General features: G+C 48.4%; 1 protein-coding gene across 1 annotated transcript in view; it reads right to left on the bottom strand.

The window, feature by feature from the left end:
- Positions 1-13,405: 13,405 nt before the first annotated feature.
- The window catches only part of MOGAT2 (monoacylglycerol O-acyltransferase 2), a 35,562-nt gene continuing 23,121 nt past the window's right edge, over positions 13,406-25,846 (bottom strand). Inside the window, exons 3-6 of the mRNA XM_035116385.3 lie at positions 22,120-22,324; positions 19,312-19,486; positions 17,805-18,004; positions 13,406-13,658 (exon numbers count right to left, since the gene is read on the bottom strand). Of these exons, the coding sequence (XP_034972276.1) occupies positions 13,504-13,658; positions 17,805-18,004; positions 19,312-19,486; positions 22,120-22,324 (735 nt within the window). The 3' untranslated portion in view covers positions 13,406-13,503. The remainder of the gene's footprint in view (positions 13,659-17,804; positions 18,005-19,311; positions 19,487-22,119; positions 22,325-25,846) is intronic.

The raw sequence follows: 25,846 nt of genomic DNA on the forward strand, positions 1-25,846 counted from the left end.
ATGGGTGTAATTGGTTCCGGAAGTCTGTTCATAAACTGAAGCGTTCATAAACTGAAGCGAACTTTCCCGTTGAAAGTAATGGAAAGTGGATTAATCTGTTCCAGACAGTCCGCGGAGTACTTAAACTGAAGCGTTCATAAACTGAAGCGAACTTTCCCATTGAAAATAATGGAAAGTGGATTAATCCATTCCAGACGGGTCCGCGGAGTACTCAACCTGAAGCGTACTTAAGCCAAAGCATGGGTGTAATTGGTTCCGGAAGTCTGTTCATAAACTGAAGCGTTCATAAACTGAAGCGAACTTTCCCGTTGAAAGTAATGGAAAGTGGATTAATCTGTTCCAGACAGTCCGCGGAGTACTTAAACTGAAGCGTTCATAAACTGAAACGAACTTTCCCGTTGAAAGTAATGGAAAGTGGATTAATCTGTTCCAGACAGTCCGCGGAGTACTTAAACTGAAGCGTTCATAAACTGAAGCGAACTTTCCCATTGAAAATAATGGAAAGTGGATTAATCCATTCCAGACGGGTCCGCGGAGTACTCAACCTGAAGCGTACTTAAGCCAAAGCATGGGTGTAATTGGTTCCGGAAGTCTGTTCATAAACTGAAGCGTTCATAAACTGAAGCGAACTTTCCCGTTGAAAGTAATGGAAAGTGGATTAATCTGTTCCAGACAGTCCGCGGAGTACTTAAACTGAAGCGTTCATAAACTGAAGCGAACTTTCCCATTGAAAATAATGGAAAGTGGATTAATCCATTCCAGACGGGTCCGCGGAGTACTCAACCTGAAGCGTACTTAAGCCAAAGCATGGGTGTAATTGGTTCCGGAAGTCTGTTCATAAACTGAAGCGTTCATAAACTGAAGCGAACTTTCCCGTTGAAAGTAATGGAAAGTGGATTAATCTGTTCCAGACAGTCCGCGGAGTACTTAAACTGAAGCGTTCATAAACTGAAACGAACTTTCCCATTGAAAGTAATGGAAAGTGGATTAATCCGTTCCAGACAGTCCGCGGAGTACTTAAACTGAAGCGTTCATAAACTGAAGCGAACTTTCCCATTGAAAATAATGGAAAGTGGATTAATCCATTCCAGACGGGTCCGCGGAGTACTCAACCTGAAGCGTACTTAAGCCAAAGCATGGGTGTAATTGGTTCCGGAAGTCTGTTCATAAACTGAAGCGTTCATAAACTGAAGCGAACTTTCCCATTGAAAGTAATGGAAAATGAATTAATCCGTTCCAGATGGGTCCGCAGCGTTCCTAAACCTAAAATTCATAAACCGAGGTGTTCATAAACCGAGGTTCCACTGTAATGACACGGGTGCCTCAGTATACCCTAGTACTTTCACAAAGCATTCAATTGCTTTGACTACGGGAGGAAAGGATAGGAAATAGAAAGCATCTATCCATCCCAGAACTGACATATGAAAATCTTGGCCAAATGAGGAAAGCTTGCCAGAGGAAAGCTCTTTGCTTAAACAAATGTGGGATGGCTATCAGTCAAGGATTTTTTAGCCGTGATTCCTGTACCGCAGGGCTTCGGACCAAATGACCTTCGATGTCCCTTCCAGGTCTACAAATCTCTTCCCTCTATTGTGAGGAGGATGTTTCTTTGCATATTTTAATGAACCGGATGTGTTTCTGTATGAATGTGTTCCTGCTTAATCGTGCTTACTTTACAAGGTAACTTTTTAATTAAAGGTAAAGGTAAAGGGACCCCTGACCATTAGGTCCAGTCGTGACCGACTCTGGGGTTGCGCGCTCATCTCGCATTATTGGCCGAGGGAGCCGGCGTACAGCTTCCAGGTCATGTGGCCAGCATGACAAAGCCGCTTCTGGCGAACCAGAGCAGCACACGGAAACACCATTTACCTTCCCGCTATAGCGGTTCCTATTTATCTACTTGCATTTTAACGTGCTTTCGAACTGCTAGGTTGGCAGGACCTGGGACCGAGCAACGGGAGCTCACCCCGTCACAGGGATTCGAACCGCTGACCTTCTGATCAGCAAGCCCTAGGCTCTGTGGTTTAACCCACAGCGCCACCTGGGTCCCTAACTTTTTAATTACTTACGTTTTAAATGTCTTGTAAGTTGCTTGGAAAACCTTTTGTGCAATGAGCAACTGGCATGTAATTAATTTATTTATTTATCTATCTGTATCATTGCCATCATCATCATCATCAAATGGAGGGAGCAAGCCATCAGTCCTTGCTTTGCAGACATGGCCAGTCACCCGCTGCCCCCTATAACACTTCTCTCACCGTCTGCCATCTGGCCCCTGCTTATCTCTTGGGAGAATGGAAGCTTCTTACGCAAACTTTCTGCTGCCATCTGTGTTGAAACTGAGAGTTGTAACATATTGCTCTGATGGGCTGGCAGTGGTTTAATGCTAGTTTAACCCCGGCTGTGTGCAAAGTGCCCCCTCCCCCCCCCCATGTGAACCTTGTAGGAAAGAAGAGGATACTTTCCATCATAGAATCATAGAATCGTAGAGTTGGAAGAGACCACAAGGGCCATCCAGTCCAACCCCCTGCCAAGCAGGAAACACCATCAAAGCATTCTTGACATATGCCTGTCAAGCCTCTGCTTAAAGACCTCCAAAGAAGGAGACTCCACCACACTCCTTGGTAGCAAATTCCACTGCCGAACAGCTCTTACTGTTAGGAAGTTCCTTCTAATGTTTAGGTGGAACCTTCTTTCTTGTAGTTTGAATCCATTGCTCCAAGACCAGTTTATTTCCTTTCAAGACTTCTTGTCTTTTTGTGCCCCCCCTCTCTCACACACACACCCCACCTGGCATTGCCACCCCTTCACCTAGAAAAAAAGAACTGGGCAACACCCTAGAGCAGGCATGTCCAACAGGTAGATCCTGATCTACCAGTAGATCACTGGACGTCTGTGGTAGAGCACTGGTAGATCACTGGCTCCCCCCAAAGAAGCTCAACAACTTTGGCTCCCCTAAAAAAAAGCTCAATTTTTTTGCCTGCACCCCCCAAAAAACTGAGCTTTCCCCCGCCCTAAAAAAGCTCAACAACTTTGACCTGAACCCCCCAAAAAGGGGGTAGATCACTGCCAGTTTTTAACTCTGTAAGTAGATCACAGTCTCTTGGGAGTTGGCCACCCCTGCCCTAGAGAAACACGATGTGCTTCAATAGGCTTTGATGCCGTCTAATTAACCCCAAAACACTTCCGCTCCCGAGCAAATGTTGCCTTCTTCAAAGAGATATAATTCAGCAATGGATTGCATCCATGCTGTTTGCAGTCAGAACAGTAGATATTGACATAGGTGCCAATTCTATGGGATGGTAAGTAAGTTGGGACAGGGCTGAGCTGCCCATACTTGAGGGGCCGGGCCTCTCTGGGCCTCCCCGCAATGGCAGCTGCCCCCCCCCCCAGACCTAGTGGAGGTGGCCGTTGTTGGGTCTTGTGGCCTCCTCCTGATCTGCTTATGACATGTGCATATCGTACACATGATTTTACAAACGTGATGTGCTCTCTCCCCAATGTTGGGCAGAACATGGCGAGCCTGGATGCTGATAAGAGTCAATTTACTGATTTTGGATACAGATAAGTTTCTTTGGCAATCCCTCGTAGCCAAGTAAGATTGTCTTCCATGAACACAGTCTTAACAGTGAGTCCGTAAGTGACTGTGGAGGCCAATTCTGGATCCACACGTCCTTCCACAGTGGGGACAGAGGTTTCCAGGCGGGAGCTGATCATGGTGAGGGTTTGCCAACCGTGCCTTCCTCTTAGCACATTTCTCCCTTGCGTCCTGAGTTCGAGCGTCTTCAAAGCCCATGACACCTTTGGTAAAGGCTGTTCTCCAATTGGAGCGCTCGTAGGCCAGTGTTTCCCAGCTGTCTGTGTTTATACCGGTACTACATTTTCAAAGATTTCCCTCGAGAGAGTCTTTGAACCTCTCTTGTTGACCACTAGCATTACACTTTCCATTTTTAAGTTTGGAGTAGAGTAGTTGCTTTGGAAGGCGATCATCGGGCATCCACACAACATGACCAGTCCAACGAAGTTGATGCTGAAGAATCATTGCTTTGACACTGGTGATCTTTGCTTCTTCCACTACACTGGCATTAGTTCGCCTGTCTTCAGATAGTGTAGATTGGCTTTGGCTACTTACTACAGTGGTACCTCGGGTTAAGAAAATTCTGATCCGATCGGGTTGGGAGCCGGGGCAGGAAAGGCTGAGTTCCCGCCTCCAGCCGGTTTAAAAGATGCTAAGCCCTGCCTCCCGGCCGACCCTATTGGCCGGCCGGGGTCTGACGGAGGCGGGAACTCCCTCCTCGTGAGGGGGCTGCTCTCAGCCCCCATTGCGAGAGTTCGCTCGGGGCAAGCCCACAACACCACCTCTGTGGAGATGCGGAAGTGGCTTTCTGGAGGTCCGTTCTTAGCCTGCAACTGTTCTTAACCTGAGGTACCACTTTAGCTAATGGGGCCTCCCGCTGCTGCCATGCGGCCGCCGCGCAATTTGTGTTCTCATCCTGAAGCAAAGTTCTTAACCTGAGGTACTATTTCTGGGTTAGCGGAGTCTGTAACCTGAAGCGTCTGTAACCTGAAGCGTCTGTAACCCGAGGTACCTCTGTATATTCTTTGGAGGTGGTCAATTCTCAGTCTAGACAAAGCATCCAAAAGTGTCCTTTGCTGCATAATCCATCTCCTCTGATTGTGGGGGGAGAACCCTGCCATCATGGCCGGTAGTCATTGATAACCTTCTCCTTCATGAATTTGTCCAATCCTCTCTTAAAGCTACCTAAATTGGTGGCCATTGCTGCCTCTGGTGGGATCAGTTTCTATAGATTAGCGAAGTTCTATGCAAAGAAGCACTTTCCAGTCCTGAACCTTCCAGCACTTAGATCAGGCACCCCCAAACTGCGGCCCTCCAGATGTTTTCGCCTACAACTCCCATGATCCCTAGCTAACAGGACCAGTGGTTAGGGATGATGGGAATTGTAGTCCAAAACATCTGGAGGGCCGAAGTCTGGGGATGCCTGACTTAGATTCATTGGATTTCCCCAAGTTCTAGTAGTATGAAAGGGGGAGAAGAACTTTGCACCACCCTCATCCCTCCACAAACACACGCACACACACACACACAGAGAGAGAGAGAGAGAGAGAGAGAGAGAGAGAGAGAGAGAGAGAGAGAGAGAGAGAGAGAGACCCCATCCCCTGGCATATTCCACTTGCACTAGAGCTCTGCTTATGTCAAATCCAATATCCCATTTTGGGACAAGGTACTGGAGCGTGTGGTTGCAGGGCCGGCTCTAGGTAGACCCCCGGTGGCGCGGTGCGCCAGGGCGCCGGGCTGGTGGGCAGGGCGCCGCGCGGCAAAGCCGCACGGAAACCATGCTGTGCCCTGCGAGGGCAGGGGCGTCAGAGCGATCTCCGCCCCTCAGCGCCAGGGCGGCCAACCTGCTCGAGACTGCCCTGTGTTTTTGCATCAGTACCAGCATCCATTATGTGTCAGGGTTGCGCCAGACAAGCAGGAGTGGCGGCAAGCCCCCCTAGGCGAAGCGGCAACCACGGAAGAGTCTGGGGAAATTGAGGAATTCATACCTGGAGAAGACTGGTGGCGGCACTCCTCAGAAGAGGAGGAATCAGATAGGGAAGATGGAAGAGCAGAACTGGAGGATGAAGGAGTCGAGTCGGAAACAGGCCCTCCCCTCCTCCCTTCTCAGCTGTAAAGCGTAGAGCTGAGAAACGGAGGGAACAATTGCAGCTGCAGCTCATAAAAGGCGTGATGATGAGCCGGCTACTTAAGGAAGGCCAGCTGCTCCCTTCGCCAGCACTTGCAACTGCTGTGCTGAAGCGCGTGGTTGTTCTTGCTCGTCCTGTTCCTCATTCCAGGGTACCTGACTTTGGCTGGTTCCTGTCTCGGTCTGCTCCTGACTTCGGCTTCTCCTGACCCCAGTCCTGATACCTGACCTTGGCTGATTCTTGCTCCAAACAGTTGGACCTAGTCTCCACCTGCATCCGGCAGCTGCCTTCAGCACACCCACCTGTTGGCGCCCTAACATTATGCCCTTCTGGGCTACCTTGCTGGGATGGTCCCTTCCGACTCCAGAATCCAATGATTCTAATGTTTAATTGTTTTTTAATGATTTCTCCCCCTATGTCGTTAATGGTTCGTGTTTTTACCGGTAAGCTGCCTTGAGTCCCGTCAGGGGAAGAAGTGGGGTATAATATATAATGATAATATATTATGATCTCATCTACCTATCTATAAAATATAATATTTAATAATAATCCTATAACCCAAGAATGGAGAACCTATGGCCCTCCCGTTGTTTCCGGACTACAACTCCCATCAGCCCTTGCAGGCCGGGAGTGAAGGAAATCCAGCAACATCTGCAGGGGGTCACCGATTCCCCATCCCTGCTCCGACAGATGTCTCAGCCCTGTGGTGCACAGCCCTGGTCTGCAATGAATGTTCAGGGGCTATCTAAAAATAAATAGGTTTCTCCCCCCCCCCCATGCTAGATTTAATGCTCTGTTTTTAAAATAACCACTGCCCTGTACAGCTGCTGCTTGTGAAACAAGAGCTGCCGCTGTGCAGCCATCAGCTAGACACCCCTGGTCATGTTCAGACTGCTTCAATGGACATTCTGGGTGTCCATATGGGTTTCAAGAATGTCGCCTGGACATGCCTAGCCTCTTGCTCGAAGGTTCTTTTCTCTGTAGCTGCGGCCGTGTGAAATCCTTCAAAGGAGCCTCAGACATTTTCTCAAGAGCTGCAAAAAGCTGGGTTTTCTTCCTCTAACCCAAACAGAGTCAAATGAATTGAACCAGTGCAGAAAGTGTTGAGGAGTGCCCAGAAGAACACAGAATCAGGGGCGTCGCAATGGGGGGGGGAGATAGGGGCGGTCCACCCCGGGTTCCACTCTGGCAGGGGGTGCCACTTGGCGCCCCCACCCCCGCGACTCCCAAGCCGAGCCTCCAGCCTCCCGGTAAAAAGTGTGCCGAGCGGACTTTTTACCGGGAGGCTGGAGGCTCGGCTTGGGAGTCACGGGGTGGGGCGCCAAGCGGCACACACACACACACACCCGCTGTGCTGAGTGGGCTTTTTACCTGGAGTTTGTAGCTGGAGGCGCGCGGCTTTGGAGGCGCGGGGGTGGCGATACCCTGCCACGCAACAACGCATGCGTCGTTATGTAGCGACGCCGCGTGCCCCCAGGTGCATGGCAATTTGCCACCCCGGGTGTCACGGCGGCCCGCTACGCCCCTGCACAGAATGCAGCTTTTTGCTAAGGCTCTTTCTGTGCCGTACACATAAAGCACCCTCACGCCGCTTTCAACCATCGTGGCTTCCCCCCAAAGGATTGTGGGAAGTGTAACTTGTAAAGGGTGTTGAATGTTGTTAGGAGGACCTCCTTCCCCCTCTCTCACTATTCCCCTCACAGAGCTACAGTACCCAGAGTTATTGCATACGGTGTCTCTGAAAAAAAATTGCACATCACTTGGGAAGACAGGCGAACTAATGCCAGTGTACTGGAAGAAGCAAAGATCACCAGTGTTGAAGCAAAGATTCTTCAACACCAACTTTGTTGGACTGGTCATGTTGTGCGGATGCCTGATGATCGTCTTCCAAAGCAACTGCTCTATTCTGAACTTAAAAATGGAAAGCGTAATGCTGGTGGTGCTGTTAAGGTGCCAGCAAGTTTGGAAAACTCAGCAGCAGCCCCGGCGCTTCCATTAAGGCGAACTAGGAGGGGGCGCTGACCAGGCCACCCACCACCCACTGCCGCCCGCCGGCGAGAAGTTCCGGAGGTGCGCGGGGAGCGGCAGAGAAGCGGCAGAGGCAGAAGGGCGAGCGGGGCCCGCCAGCCAGCATGATCAGCAGGGTCTTGCAGGCTGCAGCGGAGCAGAGAGCGGGAGGAGGCAGCCCTGCCCCCAGACTCACGCTCCCAGCAATCCCCGCGCGCCTCCGGAGCTTCGTGCAGGGAGCGGCAGCCTGGGGCCGCCTCAACTGAACAGCTGAGAGGCGCGGCGAGGTGGCCCCAAGCTCGCGCTCCGGGCGCGAAGCTCCGGAGGCGCGCAGGGGGAGCGTAAGCCTGGGGCCACCTCGCTGCACCTCTCAGCTGTTCAGTTGAGGCGGCCTCAGCCTCCCACTCCCCACGCAAAGCTCCGCAGGCGCGCTGGGGCGTGCGTGCGTCATGACACATGCGCCCGGGGGGGTGCCAGAAAGTGTTTTCCTTAGGGCGCAAAAAGCCTAGCACCGCGCCTGCTCAGCAATGGCCAGAGGATGGGAGAAGATCAGTCTACATCCCAATCCCAAAGAAGGGCAGTGCCAAAGAATGCTCCAGCTACTGCACAATTGCACTCATTTCACACGCTAGCAAGGTTATGCTTAGAATTCTACAAGGCAGGCTTAAGCAATCTCCTTCTTTGGAGGTCTTTAAGCAGAGGCTTGACAGTCATCTGTCAGAAATGCTTTGATGGTGTTTCCTGCTTGGCTGGGGGTTGGACTGGATGGCCCTTGTGGTCTCTTCCAACTCTATGATTCTATGTGGACAGAGAATTCCCAGAAGTGCAAGTTGGATTTTGAAAGCGCAGAGGAACCAGAGACCAAATTGCAAACATGCGCTGGATTATGGAGAAAGCTAGAGAGTTCCAGAAAAACATCTACTTCTGCTTCATTGACTATGCAAAAGCATTTGACTGTGTCGACCACAGCAAACTATGGCAAGTTCTTAGAGAAATGGGAGTGCCTGATCACCTCATCTGTCTCCTGAGAAATCTCTATGTGGGACAAGAAGCTACAGTTAGAACTGGAACAACTGATTGGTTCAAAATTGGGAAAGGAGTACGACAAGGCTGTATGTACGGTATATTGTCTCCCTGCTTATTTAACTTATATGCAGAATTCATCATGCGAAAGGCTGGGCTGGATGAATCCCAAGACGGAATTAAGATTGCCGGAAGAAATATCAACAACCTCAGATATGCAGATGACACAACCTTGATGGCAGAAAGCGAGGAGGAATTAAAGAACCTTTTAATGAGGGTGAAAGAGGAGAGCGCAAAATATGGTCTGAAGCTCAACATCAAAAAAACCAAGATCATGGCCACTGGTCCCATCACCTCCTGGCAAATAGAAGGGGAAGAAATGGAGGCAGTGAGAGATTTTACTTTCTTGGGTTCCATGATCACTGCAGATGGTGACAGCAGTCACGAAATTAAAAGACGCCTGCTTCTTGGGAGAAAAATGATGACAAACCTAGACGGCATCTTAAAAAGCAGAGACATCACCTTGCCGACAAAGGTCCGTATAGTTAAAGCTATGGTTTTCCCAGAAGTTATGTATGGAAGTCAGAGTTGGACCATAAAGAAGGCTGATCGCCGAAGAATTGATGCTTTTGAATTATGGTAATGGAGGAGAGACTCTTGAGCAGGGGTCCCCAGACTACGGCCCCCGGGCCGGATGCGGCCCAATTGGACTCCCAATCCGGCCCGCGACGACCCCCGCCGCCTGCTCTTGCAGCGCGCTGCGCGGCGGGGCACTTCCAGATCTGAAAAAAATCGCCGGAAATCGTTTCTGCGCATGCGTATGGGCCTCTCCCGACCCAGAAGAGGTCATTTCCGGTGCACTTCCGGGTCGGGGGAGGCCCATACGCATGCGCACAAACAATTTTCGGCGATTTTTCTGGCCTGGAAGCGCGCCACCGCGCCAGTAAATGGGTGTGCACTCCCCCACCCTCCGGCCCACTGCGCGCGCACTCCCCCGCCCTCCGGCCCGCCGCGCGATCGGCACGGCGGGCACCGGCCCGAAGGCGGGTAAATCTGGGGACCCCTGCTCTTGAGAGTCCCATGGACTGCAAGAAGATCAAACCTATCCATTCTGAAGGAAATCAGCCCTGAGTGCTCACTGGGGGAGGGGCCCAAGGGTGGGGGCAGCCACAGGGATAACCCACAGCAACGCGTGGGAGGGTCAACTAGTTTGGAATAAAAATTGTCCAACCCCATCATGATGATTCAAAGCTTTACTAACCACAACCTCTTCAGAACAGGTGCAAAAAACATCCTGATACATCGAGATAATTCCACAAAGCATGTGCTTGTACAAACACAGGTTCTTCTTCTTAAATATATGACATCATTATGGGCCGCTGATGGGATGGCATCCTCCACCACACCTGAGACTGCAGGCCAAGTTTGGGGTCCCAGAAGAGTCCATGTGGCACCATAGGAGGGTGGCTGGGGGTTAGGAAGACCAGCCAGGGGGTGCTGTTCTTGCATATCTGCCATCTGAAGCCATTACTTCACTCTACCTAATAACAGGGCCGCCCCTGGCCGAAGGACCCAATGCCAAAAGATTTAAGTGATTGGTACAGAAGAAGCCAAATTTCTGCACTTGTACCACACTGTCTCAACAACCAGGGAACATTCAAACCGCCCCGCAAAGGGACCGCCTTCTGGTGTTCTCGAGAGCGCTGCAGCCAGGCCCGGAAGATAGTGGATTTCTTCCTTCTTCTCCTCCCCCTACTCCTACAATAAAATCTGCTTGCTTTCTTTAAGCACCTGCCAGTCTTATTTAATTTAAAGCTCAAGACACACAGCTAATAATAGCCGCCAGGCAAAGAGCGATGCCTTGCCATGGAGCGCTCGGCGGGATTACGGCTAAGACAACTCAAGGAATGTGTCGAAGTGTTTGTGACATTCCATGGATCCTCTTTGGCATTCTGAAAAGGGGGAATTGCTTCTGTTGGGAAGTGGATCCTAGGCAAGGGCAATCACTGGATCGCTTTAGACCCCTGCTGAAAACCTTCCTGTTTCAGTAGCTCTCTCGAGTCCAGGCTCGTGGTTCAGTTACTTACATTTGTTTTGCAAAGCTTAATTACGACTATGTTATGCATATTAGTTTTTAATTGGTTTGTTTATTGTAGCTGGGTTTTCTCTATGTTTTTATTCGCACCCTCTTTGGAGAACTGTTTGATCGAGCAGCTTACGGATTTTCTAAATAAAATAAGAGGGAAATCCAGATCAGAATTTCATTTTGATTTTCGTCCTTCGTAAGCCCTTGGGTGCATTGTCTGAATCTCCACATATTGCTTTGAAACTCCACTTTCATAAAAAAAAACAAGAGCACCTTGGAGACAGACATATTTTATTATGCAATAAGCAGATGCACGAAGTATAATCCTCAGTTGCAGGTATATATGCAGTCTTGTGCACTGCAATCTCTAAGCAGCAAGAGACGCCATGTGTTCCAGCAGTTACTCAGGGTTTTATTTCCTTGGAATGAAGGTCAATGGAGGCTCTGGTATCTTTAGGATATATGGTTTTTGTTATAGGAATTCCAAGGTCTTAGATATATAAAATTAATGTTCATAAATGTACAAGGCAAACACACATAGAATAGAATCATAGAATCATAGAGTTGGAAGAGACCACAAGGGCCACCCAGTCCAACCCCCTGCCAAGCAGGAAACACCATCAAAGCATTCCTGACAGATGACTGTCAAGCCTCTGCTTAAAGACCTCCAAAGAAGGAGACTCCACCACACTCCTTGGTAGCAAATTCCACTGCCAAACAGCTCTTGTCAGGAAGTTCTTCCTAATGTTTAGGTGGAATCCCGTTTCTCTTTTCACTTTTGCCTGGAGGAATGTCACATAAGCAGTGCACACCCTTTCAGCCCCTCAAGCTGATCCCCTACCTACACTTCGATTTGAATTATGGTGCTGGAGGAGACTCTTGAGAGTCCCGTGGACTGCAAGAAGATCAAACCTATCCATTCTTAAGGAAATCAGCCCTGAGTGCTCCCTGGAAGGACAGATCGTGAAGCTGAGGCTCCAATATCTTCTTTCTTGTAGTTTGAATCCATTTCTTGTAGTTTGAATCCATTGCTCCGTGTCTGCTTCTCTGGAGCAGCAGAAAACAACCTTTCACCTTCCTCTATATGACATCCTTTAATATATTTGAACATGGCTATCATATCACCCCTTAACCTTCTCTTCTCCAGGCTAAACATACCCAGGTCCCTAAGCCGTTCCTCATAAGGCATCGTTTCCAGGCCTTTGACCATTTTGGTTGCCCTCTTCTGGACACGTTCCAGCTTGTCAGTATCCTCCTTGAACTGTGGTGCCCAGAACTGGACACAGTACTCCAGGTGAGGTCTGACCAGAGCAGAACACAGTGGTACTATTACTTCCCTTGATCTAGATGCTATACCCCTATTGATGCAGCCCAGAATTGCATTGGCTTTTTTAGCTGCTGCATCACACTGCTGACTCATGTCAAGTCTGTGGTCTACCAAGACTCCTAGATCCTTTTCACATGTACTGCTCTCAAGCCAGGTGTCACCCATCCTGTATTTGTGCCTTTCATATTTTATTTTATTTTGCCCAAGTCTAGTACTTTACATTTCTCCCTGCTAAAATTCATCTTGTTTGCTTTGGCCCAGTTGTCTAATCTGTTAAGGTCATTCTGAAGTGTGATCCTGTCCTCTGGGGTACTAGCCACCCCTTCCAATTTGGTGTCATCTGCAAACTTGCTCAGGATGCCCTCAAACCCATCATCCAAGTCATTGATAGTTTTGTTTAGCTAGAGATGCTCTGTTGGCTTCCAGCCAACAGAGGACAAAGGGACTATCTCCATATGGGATAGATTCCACATGTCTATACTTCTGTAACTAAGTCTGCCTTCAGGGATCCACCTGTGAACTGAATGTGTGAGTAAACCTCTTTTATAGACTTTAAATAAGATTGTCGTGTGCTTACTCTTTTAAGAGGGATATAAGGAAACTTACCAGGAGCCTAATATTAAGAGGCTTAAACAAACTTGCAACCAGCCACCCGCTGTGCGTTTAAAGGGGAATGTTAAAATTCTGCTAAGTTATAGAACTTGGTAGCGCAAGTTAGGAAGGATTTTATTAAACAGTATATCCTCTCCTGCCCCCCTGAACATTCCCACAATGGAAAGGGCGGCTTATAAAAGAATGGAAATGGTTTGTTGAATATTGACTGATAAATTGTAAACAGATAAGAACTTTGGCATGATTACTGCAATAACCTGCAGTTTTATAAGAGTACAGTTGCAAACTTAATCCGTTCCGGAAGTCCGTTCTTAAACCGAAACCGTTCTTAAACCGAGGTGCGCTTTCCCTAATGAGGTCTCCTGCCGCCGGTGCCCTTCCACCGTTCAGATTCCGTTCTTAGACCAAGGTAAAGTTCTCAAACCAAGACACTATTTCCAGGTTTGCGGAGTTTGCAAACCAAATCGTTCCTAAACCGGACTGTTCTTAAACCGAGGTACCACTGTATATATTTAAAGTTGATAAATAAATGAGCAAATGCAGTTACCGTAATTTGGATATGCAGAAGATATAAAAAAATAAATTTAAGGAATCGCAGAAAGAGGGGGAAGGTAGTCAAGTTTTGAAACATTAAAATGATTGTAAAATTAATGAAACGTATAAACCTGAAAAGCATAAATATTTTATTTCTATTTATTTTTTAAAATGTGGGCAAGGGAATGGGAAGGACGCCTTCCTTGTTTCAAATGAAAGAAAGGTGCTTGTCCTCTGGGACGCCATACTTCAACTTGTGCTCTTCAAAGAGCTTGCACAGTTCCTCCATGTAGACCTCGTGCAACTTGTCCACGTCGTCTTGGCTGGGATTGGGGCATTTCTCAACTCGGATGGGTTTTCCAACTGCAGGCGGGTGGGGAGGGAAAGACAGCAAAGAGTGGTTAAGAAAACTCAGGCGATAAGGTAAAAAAGGAATGGGATTGTTTTAAAAACTACCTGACAAAATATGGTTCCAAAAATAATCCTTGGTTGTGCTTTCACAGATATAATGGGGGAAAACTGATATTATTAAATGAGTGCAGAATATTTGTCACTTAAGAGAAGTGTTGAAGCTGCAAAGAGATAGATGCAAGTCAACTAATATAACAGGGATTCAAACTACTTTTCTGGATCAGAAAGAAAGTAACTGGAAAGAAAGGAAGGAAGGAAGGAAGGAAGGAAGGAAGGAAGGAAGGAAGGAAGGAAGGAAGGAAGGATTACAAATCTATTTCTTTTGTAGAACCTGGCGTTAAGAATATTCCAAGTACTGTTTGTATCCTATGAACAATTTTGTGTACGTGATTATTTTTCGTGTTTTATTATTTATCATTTTTCTTTCTTTCTTTTCCTTTCTTGTTTTTTCTTCTCTCTTTCTTTTTATTTTCTTTTTATATTTCTACTTTTATGTATTTCTTCTTTCTATTTTTTAATATTTGGATGTAATGTTTAATTTATACTTTTTTGTAAAAAAATTTAAAATGCAAGAAAGATTTTTTTTTAAAAAAAGAGTGGTTAAGACATTACAAGGGACCCAGGTGGCGCTGTGGGTTAAACCACTGAGCCTAGGGCTTGCTGATCAGAAGGTCGGCGGTTCGAATCCCTGTGACGGGGTGAGCTCCCGTTGCTTGGTCCCAGCTCCTGCCAACCTAGCCGTTCGAAAGCACCTCAAAATGTAAGTAGATAAATAGGAACTGCTATAGCGGGAAGGTAAACAGCGCTTCCGTGTGCTGCTCTGGTTTGCCAGAAGCGGCTTTGTCATGCTGGCCACATGACCTGGAAGCTATACGCCGGCTCCCTCGGCCAATAATGTGAGATGAGCGCGCAACCCCAGAGTCAGTCACGACTGGACCTAATGGTCAAGGGTCCCTTTACCTTTACCTTAAGACATTACAAAACAGAAGGAGGTAAGAAGGTAGGAAGGGTGTGGTGGATCGGGTCCAGCAGCTTGTTCTCACAGTGGCCAGCCAGATGCCCTAACAAGAAACCCATAAGAAGGGCACAAGAGCCGTCTCCCATCCTGTGGTTTTCAGCACCTGTGGCCACACTGTACACAAAGATGTCCTCCCTTTTCTCCCTGTAAGCCTTCCTTTTAGGAATTCTAGGTGCCGAAATCCCAAGGAGATTTTGTCTGCGACTGCGGCTACACGGATGTTATTGGCCCAGGAAACTCCCGCAGCCAATCGGAAGCTACGGAAGCCCGGTCGGACGTTTGGCTTCCAAAAGAACGTTTGAAAACCGGAACACTCACTTCCGGGTTTGCGACGTCCGGGAGCCAAAACGTCCGGGAACATTTGACTTCCAAGGTACAACGGTATGTTGGAAGCTTCCCAGAGTGGCTGGGGCAACCCAATCAGATGGGCGAGCTAAAATATATTATTATTATTATTATTAATCAAGAAAATAGATTAGTTGTTTAATACTGAACTCCTTTCCGCAGATGTTTTGAACTCCAGTTCCCATCAGCTCCAACCAACATGGCCAATAGTGAGGGATGATGGGAGTTGTAGTCAAAGAATCATACAAAAATGACCTAATATTGAATTATACCAGGCATAGGCAACCTTCGGCCCTCCAGATGTTTTGGACTACAATTCCCATCATCCCTGACCACTGGTCCTGTTAGCTAGGAATCATGGGAGTTGTAGGCCAAAACATCTGGAGGGCCGAAGATTGCCTATGCCTGAATTAGACCATTGGCTCGGTCCTGTCTACACCAGTGTTGGCCAAACTTGGGTCTCCAGCTGTTTTTTTGACTACAACTCCCATCATCCCTAGCTAACAAGACCAGTGGTCAGGGATGATGGGAAATGTAGTCCCAAAACAGCTGGAGACCCAAGTTTGGCCAACACTGGTCTACATTGACTGAAAGCAGCTCCTCAGGGTTTTGGGCAGGGAACATTCCCAGCCTTGCCTGCAGATCCCAAGGATTGACTCTGAGACCTTCTGCTTGCAGTGCTCTGCCCTCCCTTCCCATGTCATCAAGGGGGCACCAGGTGGGGGAAGCTTGCTATTGACCAGCAACGGCTACGGCAGCGAATCCTTTGAACTCCCTCTTGCAACCCATTCTGGGTTTTGCGGCTTGGCGGCAGGAATCGGCAGGGCCAGGAATCCAGCGATGAGCTCCCTGCCTTCCCTCTGAAAGGCTGTGCTAATTGTGTTTGTCAGACAACAATGGGCTGACGAGGTTTCCGACCAACATCCCATTAAGTGTCTCCTCCGCTGCAGATGTTGGCCAAAGTCCGTCTAACCACAGAGAGGATCCAAACAAGCTATCAAACAATTATGGGCAACCGCTGCCTGTCAAATCCCATCAGAGAGGGTAGCTTTACCTGTAGGAAGCTGTCTTTTTGAATTAACCTGTCGAGAAGGAGCGGCTGAAGTTATTGTGGCCAGCTACGACGATAATTAGCGTGCCACAGTGAATTCAACTCCTAGAAACGCTCTCTCGGTGTTCAGCATCAGGCAGGAAAATCATTACTAGTAATAAATGACCTCGTGCTTGGTTGCAGAAGTAGGATCCCCGACTGTTGGAGAAGGGGGTCTTTAAGCTAGTGAATGAATCATAGAATCGTAGAGTTGGAAGAGACCACAAGGGCCATCCAGTCCAACCCCCTGCCGAGCAGGAAACACCATCAAAGCATTCTTGACATATGCCTGTCAAGCCTCTGCTTAAAGACCTCCAAAGAAGGAGACTCCACCACACTCCTTGGCAGCAAATTCCACTGCCGAACAGCTCTTACTGTCAGGAAGTTCTTTCTAATGTTTAGGTGGAATCTTCTTTCTTGTAGTTTGAATCCATTGCTTTGAATCCATTGCTTTGAATGCTTTCGTTTCTCATTTTTCCAATCTTAAGTTTTGCACATTCCGCTATTTTTATTTCATGTCCTCATGAATATCCAGCATTTTGGTGCAAATTACTCCAAATATACTGTACTGTACACACTTTTGCCCAAGGCACATGTTTTTTTGCAAAGGCCAATCCCTTTATATACTCCATTTTCATGAATATCTACATTTCTTCTCATGTTTTATGCTAGCGCGTGCATTTGTTGTACACATTACTTGGCTGCAGAGCCGCACTGAACGATTTGGAAGTGTGCGGATTTTGAAGAATGAGCGTTTCGGTTTGTTTTGAAAAGCGTGACTTGGGTAAAGGCTTACACACACTTCCTCATGTCCTACGGCCCTCCCCCCAGGGAAAACCGCTTTTTAGTGCTCAATCGGAGCAAATGGCAATTGGGGTTTTTCTCCGGATTGACATTTGCTCCAATGTAGCACTAAAGAGCGAGTTTTCCCGGGGGAAGGAGAGGAGCATGGGGAAAACACCTAGAAAGTGTGAGTGAAGTGGAAAACTGCTCAGACCCAGGCTTTCTAGGCATGAGCAGACTTTGCTTAAGGGGTTTTAATTTACAGAAATTGAGAATGCTTAAATGCATTGCTGCGTATTTCCATACCTGCCAAGTTGCTGTCAGAGAAATAAGGGACCGGGCCGGAAATAGCAGGCTGGAAGTAGCGCTGCTGCCATTTTGGAACTGGGCGGAGCAGCATCAAAAGTCGCTTCTGAGCATGCTCTGCCCAGTTCCAAAATGGCCGCCGCGCCAGAATAAACTGGGAAAAAACAAAAAAAAATCTGTTTTTTTCAGCTAGGAATCTCCCCCCCCCAGTTAAAAAACCTCTTCCTCTTTTTTGAAAAATTGCAAAAAAAGCTCATCAGCTTGCCCCTCCCTCCTCCAAAAAAGCTCAACAGTTTTTGTGCCCAGATTTTCCCTTTTTGAAATATGGGAACCCTACGTAATCTTCAACTAAGAAAAGCTAGGCCCATGCTTGAATAACCACGTGAATGTAAATACTTTGCCTATGTTCTTCTTTCGCTATATGTTCTGCAAGCGAAAGCTTTTTGGGATATTTTAACAAGCGTTTGGACATTGCTTTAATTTCAAGAAAAGAGTCATCCTCACACAGGATTTGGCTTCCCGGCTGCGGTTCAGCTACTCTTCCAACCAGACTTACCCACAGTGCGGATCGGTCGCCGATACGGAATGAGCCCAAAACTGTACTGAAAGATCCCGCGGGCGTGGAAGAGGGGGAGAGAGATCCCCATGATCTTTTGCAAGTGCTCCTGAATCCACCGCAGCCAGCCGCCCTTGGGATTTTCGACTTGATCGAACAGCTCGTTCTCGCCGAAGGAAAACACGGGGACAAGAGGGGTGCTGGGGGTGAGGGCAGAGGAATGGAAAAGAGGGTGTTGAGTCATTGTCACAATGTCTGAAGGACACCCAGTGTTTACACCAGGGGTAAGGAGCCCCACCCCGACCTGGACCACAGTCTAGGTGTGGATCCTGGATTTGATGTGGCCCATGAGCCCAAAAAAGTGAGGCCCAGGGGCCGCTGAGGCTCCACCCCTTGTGCTTGATGGTGGCTTGTCCGATGTCAACACTACTTTTGCAATCTGAGGCAGGAAGCAAAAGCAGGAGATTTTCCTGGATCCCTGGTGGGCTGTGCTTGACCTGATGGCTCACCAGTTGTATAACGTTCCCATTTCAGAACATAAGATCAGGATCTACTTCCCATTTCAGAACATAAGATCAGGATCTACTGGTGTTCAGAAGCATCAGGGCAGTCTCGAGCAGGTCGGGCGCCCTGGCGCTGAGGGGCGGAGATCGCTCCGGCACCCCCACCCTCGCAGCGCGGCTTCGCCGCGCAGCCCCGTGCCACCGGGACTCTACCTAGAGCCGGCCCTGAGAAGCATGGTTGCCTCCGACTATGGAAGCAGAGCATAGGCATCATGGCTAGGAGCCATCAATAGTTCTCTCCTCCTCCATGAATTTCTCTCGCCCTCTTTCAGAGCCATCCAAGTTGGGGGGGGGCACCCAGTGGCAGAGCTTCAAGCTCCGGCGGGGGGGGGGGGGCGGAGAGCAGGCAGGCGTGTGGTGCGCGTCCCGGGGGCATGGCAGCTGCCTGCAGGCGTGTGGCACACGTCCCAGGGGCGTGACGTGCCGCCTGCGGGGTGTAGCAGCTGCCTAGGGCGCCAAAATGGAGGGGGTGCTGGCCAGCCTGCCCGTCGCCCCCCGGTGCTGCACAAAGCTCCGGAGGCACGCGGGGAGCACGAGCCTGAGGCCATCTCGCCGGTGCCGCGCCTCTCTGCTGTTTTTTATTTTATTTTTATTTTTTCTACTTTTTTATTTTTTCTATTTTCTATTTTTATTTTTTCTATTTTCTATTTTTTCTATTTTCTATTTTTTATTATTAATAATGAGTGTGTGGGGGGGTGCCAGAAGGTGATCTCGCCTAGGACGCAAAAAACCCTAGCACCGGCCCCGCGGGGGGAAGGCTGCCGCGATGGCACCCCACTGGGATCGTGCCGCCAGGGGCAGTACGCTCCCACCGCACGCCTGCTCCTCCACCAGTCGGAACATCACTGGCTCCTGCATTTGCGGGCAGCCGTGCCATCAGAGGCAATATTTTGTATGGGATTTGCACCACGCAGCCCTTCGCCCGACAGCATGCAACGACTCACCCATGCTGTATAGCTAGCCGAACAAACCCCTTCCGGTTTGCCAACAACAGAGTAAAAGCCCCTGGCCGGGCGTCCAGAGCTTCTTGGGCTCCTCCCACTGCGATGGCGAGGACATTCCCTCCTCCTGACCTCCGTAGGACGTTGGCAGCCGTTTCCTTGTCAGATGGGACTAAACCTGGGTATGAAATGCAGGAGACATGAGAGTAAGGTCCCTGAAAACCATCAGCAGTGTCTATCAGCTCCATCTGATACGCAGGCTGAGACCCTCCCTGCCTGCGGACTGTCTCACCAGAGTGGTGCATGCTCTAGTTATCTCCCGCTTGAACTACTGCAATGCGCTCTACGTGGGGCTACCCTTGAAGGTGACTCAGAAACTACAACTAATCCAGAATACGGCAGCTAGACTGGTGACTGGGAGTGGCCGCCAAGACCACAAAACACCGGTCTTGAAAGATCTACATTGGCTCCCAGTACGTTTCTGAGCACAATTCAAAGTGTTGGTGCTGACCTTTAAAGCCCTAAATGGCCTCGGTCCAGTATACCTGAAGGAGCGTCTCCACCTCCATCATTCTGCCTGGACACTGAGGTCCAGCGCCGAGGGCCTTCTGGCGGTTCCCTCGTTGCGAGAAGCCAAGTTGCAGGGAACTAGGCAGAGGGCCTTCTCGGTGGTGGCGCCTGCCCCGTGGAACGCCCTCCCAACAGATGTCAAAGAGGAAAACAACTATCAGACTTTTAGAAGACATCTGAAGGCAGCCCTGTTCAGGGAGGCTTTTAATGTTTAATAGATTATTGTGTTTTATTTTTCTGTTGGAAGCCGCCCAGAGTGGCTGGGGAAACCCAGCCAGATGGGCGGGGTATAAATAATAAATTATTATTATTATTATTATTAGTAGTAGTAGTAGTAGTAGTAGTACTGCTATTTTGCAAATGCCCTTGGGGGACATCTTCAGGAGAAGACAAGGCTAAGGAGTAAACCCTACACAAACCCAGAGTTGGGGCCGTAAGATGGATGGATGGCGCCTTGTTCACCTTCTTCCGGCAAACCCCTGCAGCCAAGCTGGTGCCAAATGAATTGCTTGCCTTTCCTCTGGATCACATCAGCGAGACCAAGGGAAGGGGGTCTTGTCGTCTGGGCAGCCCAGGACCTACGGACACAGTGCCCAGGCTTGCACCCCGAGTAATTTCAGTGTTGCAAAAATCAGGAGGCAGCAGTTACAAGCATAGCTGCCAAGTTATCCCTTTTTTTAAGGGATTTTCCCTTATGCTGAATAGGCTTCCTCGCGAGAAAAGGGAAAACTTGGCAGCTATGGTTACAAGATACTGGTCTCTGCGGTCAAAGCAAGTGCCGTGATTCTCCAGGAGTTTGACTTCACCCCTGGTGAAGGGCAGATGGATGCCAAGACACTCTTTTTTGCAAAACTCTTTGTGTGCAAAACGTGTAAGGCCTCATCGCTTGGACTACTGCAATGCGCCTACGTGGGGTTACCTTTGCAGGTGACCAGGAAACAACAACTAATCCAGAATGCGGCAGCTAGACTGGTGACTGGGAGTGGCTGCTGAGACCACATTACACCGGTCCTGAAAGACCTACATTGGCTCCCAAAAGGTTTCTGAGTAAAATTCAAAGTGTTGGTGCTGACCTTGAAAGCCCTAAACGGCCTTGGCCCAGTATACCTGAAGAGCGTCTCCACCCCCATCGTTCTGCCCGGACACTGAGGTCCAGCTCCGAGGGCCTTCTGGCAGTTCCCTCCCTGCAAGAAGCGAAGTTACAGGGAACCAGGCAGAGGGCCTTCTCGGTGGTGGCACCCGCCCTGTGGAACGCCCTCCCGTCAGATTTCAAGAAATTAAACAACTATCTGACGTTTAGAAGACATCTGAAGGCAAGCCTGTTTAGGGAAGTTTTTAATATTTGATGTTTTACCGTGTTTTTAATATTCTGTTGGGAGCTGCCCAGTGTGGCTGGGGAAACCTAGTCAGATGGGTGGGGTATGAATATAAGAATCATCATCACAATCTGCTTTTCAGTCTCTGGTTTTAGCTGACAGAATGTGGAACTGTTTCCTAGCTACATGTTTTTTAAAACATTTTGTGCGGATACTTATTTGGACATCTGAAGGATTTCTCAAAATGCTAGATTTTGTGGACGTCCAATGAAGCTGAATGTTGGAAAAGTCAGAACAGATTTCAGAGAGAGAGAGAGAGAGAGAGAGAGAGAGAGAGAGAGAGAGAGAGAGAGAGAGAGAGAGAGAGATGCGAATTTTGAACACATTTCATCTCAAAGCTTGCATTTATGCCGGAATGTGCATTTTTGTTTGTATTTAAAACTTTAAATACACTGTTGTTGTTGTTGTTCTTCACACTTCCCTGTGTTTTCTGCTGTGTGTGTGTGTGTGTGTGTGTGTGTGTGTTTGAGCTGAGGACAGCATTGCAAAATTCAAGTTGTTGTTGTTGTTGTTGTTGTTGTTGTTGTTGTTGTTGTTGTTGTTACAGGGAACCAGGCAGAGGGCCTTCTTGGTAGTGGCACCCACCCTGTGGAACGCCCTCCCACCAGAGGTCAAAGGAACAACAATTACCAGAGCATTAGAAGGCATCTTAAGGCATCCCTGTTTAGGGAAGCTTTTAATATTTGATGGCTTAGGGAGGATGGGAGTCCAATGACATCTGAAAGGTCACATCTACTACATCTGTATTTTACTGGGCGCAGGCAGTTTACAAAACCCCCCTCTCTCTCTCTCTCTCTCTCTCTCTCATTGCACCAGCCAGATACTGGCTCCTACCAAGCACCCAGAGCCCCGCAGCTCTTCTTACCTCCACTCATCAGATAGTCACGGAAAAAAGGGAATCTGAACCAGAGGTTCAGCATCATCAGATGAGGGGTGAGTCCTGGGAAGATCTTGGAAAACCCCGTTGCCTCCGTACAGAAATTGAGGAAGGCCCCCGCCACGAGGACTCCGTGGGGATGGAAGCCGAAGATGTAGTTCTTTGCAGGGTCCAGTTCCGCCGTCTTCACCAGCTGTAAGAAGACCAAAGTCATTTAGAGCTCCTGCAGGATTCACCCTTTGAACTGGGAGAATGAGGGAACGGAGCAAGACCATTCATTGCCTTTTTTCACAGTAAGAGCACATTACTTCCCCAGACGCATCATGGGAACTGTAGTTTCCCTCACACAGAGCTATAATTCTCAGCAACAGACTGCCATTCCTAGGATTCTTTTTGGTGTGTCATGTGATACATACATAAGGTAAAGGTAAAGGGGGCCCCTGACCATCAGGTCCAGTCGTGTCCGACTCTGGGGTTGCGGCGCTCATCTCGCTCTATAGGCCGAGGGAGCCGGCGTTTGTCTGCAGACAGCTTCCGGGTCATGTGGCCAGCATGACTAAGCCGCTTCTGGCGAACCAGAGCAGCGCACGGAAACGCCGTTTACCTTCCCGCCGGAGCGGTCCCTATTTATCTACTTGCACTTTGACGTGCTTTTGAACTGCTAGGTTGGCAGGAGCTGGGACCGAGCAACGGGAGCTCACCCCGTTGCAGGGATTCGAACCGCCGACCTTCTGATCAGCAAGCCCTAGACTCTGTGGTTTAACCCACAGCGCCACCTGGGTCCCTCTGTGATACATACATACATACATACATACATACATACATACATACATACATACATATATATACTGTATATATTTACTAATCTACATTTCAAAATATTCATTTAAACAACCTGAAATCAATGACTTCCCTTCTTGTCCTTCTGCGGTTCATTTTGCATGCCATACACCCCTGCATGTTTTACATTTGGGGGCTAGCAAAACATGGACTGCAGAAGCAGAGCAAGACCATTTCTAAGCAACACTAGAGAACTGAGGACCGATTTGCACAGTCATTGTGCTACCACAAGCTTGATTTTCCCCCCCAGGCACCCTGAAGGCTTGGAAATGGTCTCCTATCCCTTCAGCAACAGTTATTGCCTGGTACACTAGAATTGGACACGGGTGGCGCTGTGGTCTAAACCACAGAGCCTAGGGCTTGCCGATCAGAAGGTCGGTGGTTCAAATCCCCGTTCGAAGCTCCCATTGCTCGGTCCCTGCTCCTGACAACCTAGCAGTTCGAAAGCATATCAAAGTGCAAGTAGATAAATAGGTACCGCTCTGGCGGAAAGGTAAACGGCCTTTCTGTGCACTGCTCTGGTTCGTCAGAAGCGGCTTAGTCATGCTGGCCACATGACCTGGAAGCTGTCTACGGACAAACCCCGGCTCCCTCGGCCAGTAAAGCGAGATGAGCGCTGCAACCTCAGAGTTGTCCACGACTGGACCTAACGGTCAGGGGTCCCTTTACCTTTTCCTTTACACTAGAATCGTAGAATCATAGAACTGTAGAGCTGGAAGGGACCCCAAAGTTCATCTAGTCCAACCCCCTGCAGTGCAGGATTCCTGCCCACAGCCAACCTTGGGTGGGCTCGAACCGCCAACCATCTGGTTAATAGTCAGATGCACTGCCCCATTGTGCCACTACCGCCATTCAGAGAGCTCACCCCAGAGATTGTTTAATGGTGTTTCCTTGTTTTCTGACCGTGGGGACACAGCTCCTCTCCACCCCGAATTAAAATCAGAAGCACAGTAACTGCAGAAAAGGTTGATGTTTAGATAGTGTGTGGGTCTGAGTTGCCCACTTGCTGTAAGGAAACTTCCTGTTCCTGGTGAGAAAGAGGACCATTGGCTACCTGAGATGAGATGATGAGCCAGAAGTGAAAAGGATACTTAAAATAACCTCTGTAGACATCAGAGAGAACTTGTGGACTTGCCATTCATAAAACTTTGCTACAGAAGATGTGAGCCACAGAAACGACGATTGATCAGATTGAGAATAAGGATGGATAATATTAGTTTTGAATTTGAAAAACAGCCCAAAATGCAGAGACATGAATGAGGACGATTATCTCTAGACATCTGGAACATACTCCCAAAAATCTCCCAAAAACTGACAAGCTTGAACGTGTCCAGAAGAGGGCAACCAAAATGGTCAAAGGCCTGGAAACGATGCCTTATGAGGAACGGCTTAGGGAGCTGGGTATGTTTAGCCTGGAGAAGAGAAGGTTAAGGGGCGATATGATAGCCATGTTCAAATAAATAAAAGGATGTCATATGGAGGAGGGAGAAAGGTTGTTTTCTGCTGCTCCAGAGAAGCGGACACGGAGCAATGGATTCAAACTTCAAGAAAGAAGATTCCACCTAAACATTAGGAAGAACTTCCTGGCTGTAAGAGCTGTTCGGCAATGGAATTTGCTGCCAAGGAGTGTGGTGGAGTCTCCTTCTTTGCAGGTCTTTAAGCAGAGGCTTGACAGGCGTATGTCAAGAATGCTTTGATGGTGTTTCCTGCTTGGCAGGGGGTTGGACTGGATGACCCTTGTGGTCTCTTCCAACTCTATGATTCTATGATCTTTATACAGTAATTGGAATATATAATTGGTGGTATTGTTATTAATGTAATTTGGACTGGTTTGATTTAATTTGTCACTAATTGGAAGATTCTTATTGAAAATGAATAAAATTTTAACAAAAAAACAAGCTTTGTAAAAAATTTAAAAAACCATATATCACAAAGACACTGCGGTCTGCCTTGTGCCTCATTCCTGAAAGTAAAACATGGGCTCTGGGCAAGCGTCAGGAACCCCAGAAATCTCGCACCGAGACAGCCTTTTACCCAGTCAAAGTATTGGATCTATTGTGCTCAGTCAAGCCTTATTGGCAATGGCTCTCCAGGGTTTCAGAGCAGGATCAGAATCTTGCTGATCTGCTGCAAACCACCCGGAGATCTGCTCAGGGATCGCATTCCCCCATCTATGCTCGCTCAACCTCCTCCATCTATAGAACTGGCCTTGCGACAGGTGCCACAGTTCCACAACTGTAAGAAATCGATCTTTTAGCGTTGCAGCTGCTACACTTTGGAACTCCCTGCCTATTGAAATCAAGCAGGTGTAATCTTCCTGGTGCCAGATAAAAACATTCAGGTTTAAGCAAGCCTGCCCACACATGTAGCAGTTGCATGTGCTGCTAATTGGTTTTTAGTTTATTGTAATTGCAATGTTTTCAACTGTGTTTTATTGACAATTTCCAAGTTTTGCTTTGCAAAACCGCTCTGAGGTTTTATGGCTACCAAGCAGTATATAAATGTTGTTGAATCAGTGAACTTTAAAATCAATAAATGCCACCATGTCCTGTTTTACATTCTGCCCAGCTCCAGGAGCAGATTGCAGGGTTAGATGGAGAAACTCTCCTTTTTTTCCCATTAAGAAATTTCCCTTTAAGGCACTTCTTTCTTGGAAAGCAGGGAGGGTGGCTAAGTTACATAACCTAACAGCCTCCCCTTGTCTCATTTCTAAGAATCTCCTTCTGCCTGGAACTCATTTATCCGCAGCAACATCAGGCGCTCTCAGATCACAGTGGCCGATGACTGGCTCGCCTTGCCCATCTCCCTGATTAATGGGACTTTTACAGATTAATGACACCTTTACAGAGCACAGGCTCTGAGCCTTCGTGCCTAG

The sequence above is a fragment of the Zootoca vivipara genome, chromosome 4 (genome assembly GCF_965207765.1).
Source record: "Zootoca vivipara chromosome 4, rZooViv2.hap1.1, whole genome shotgun sequence".
NCBI lineage: Eukaryota > Metazoa > Chordata > Lepidosauria > Squamata > Lacertidae > Zootoca > Zootoca vivipara.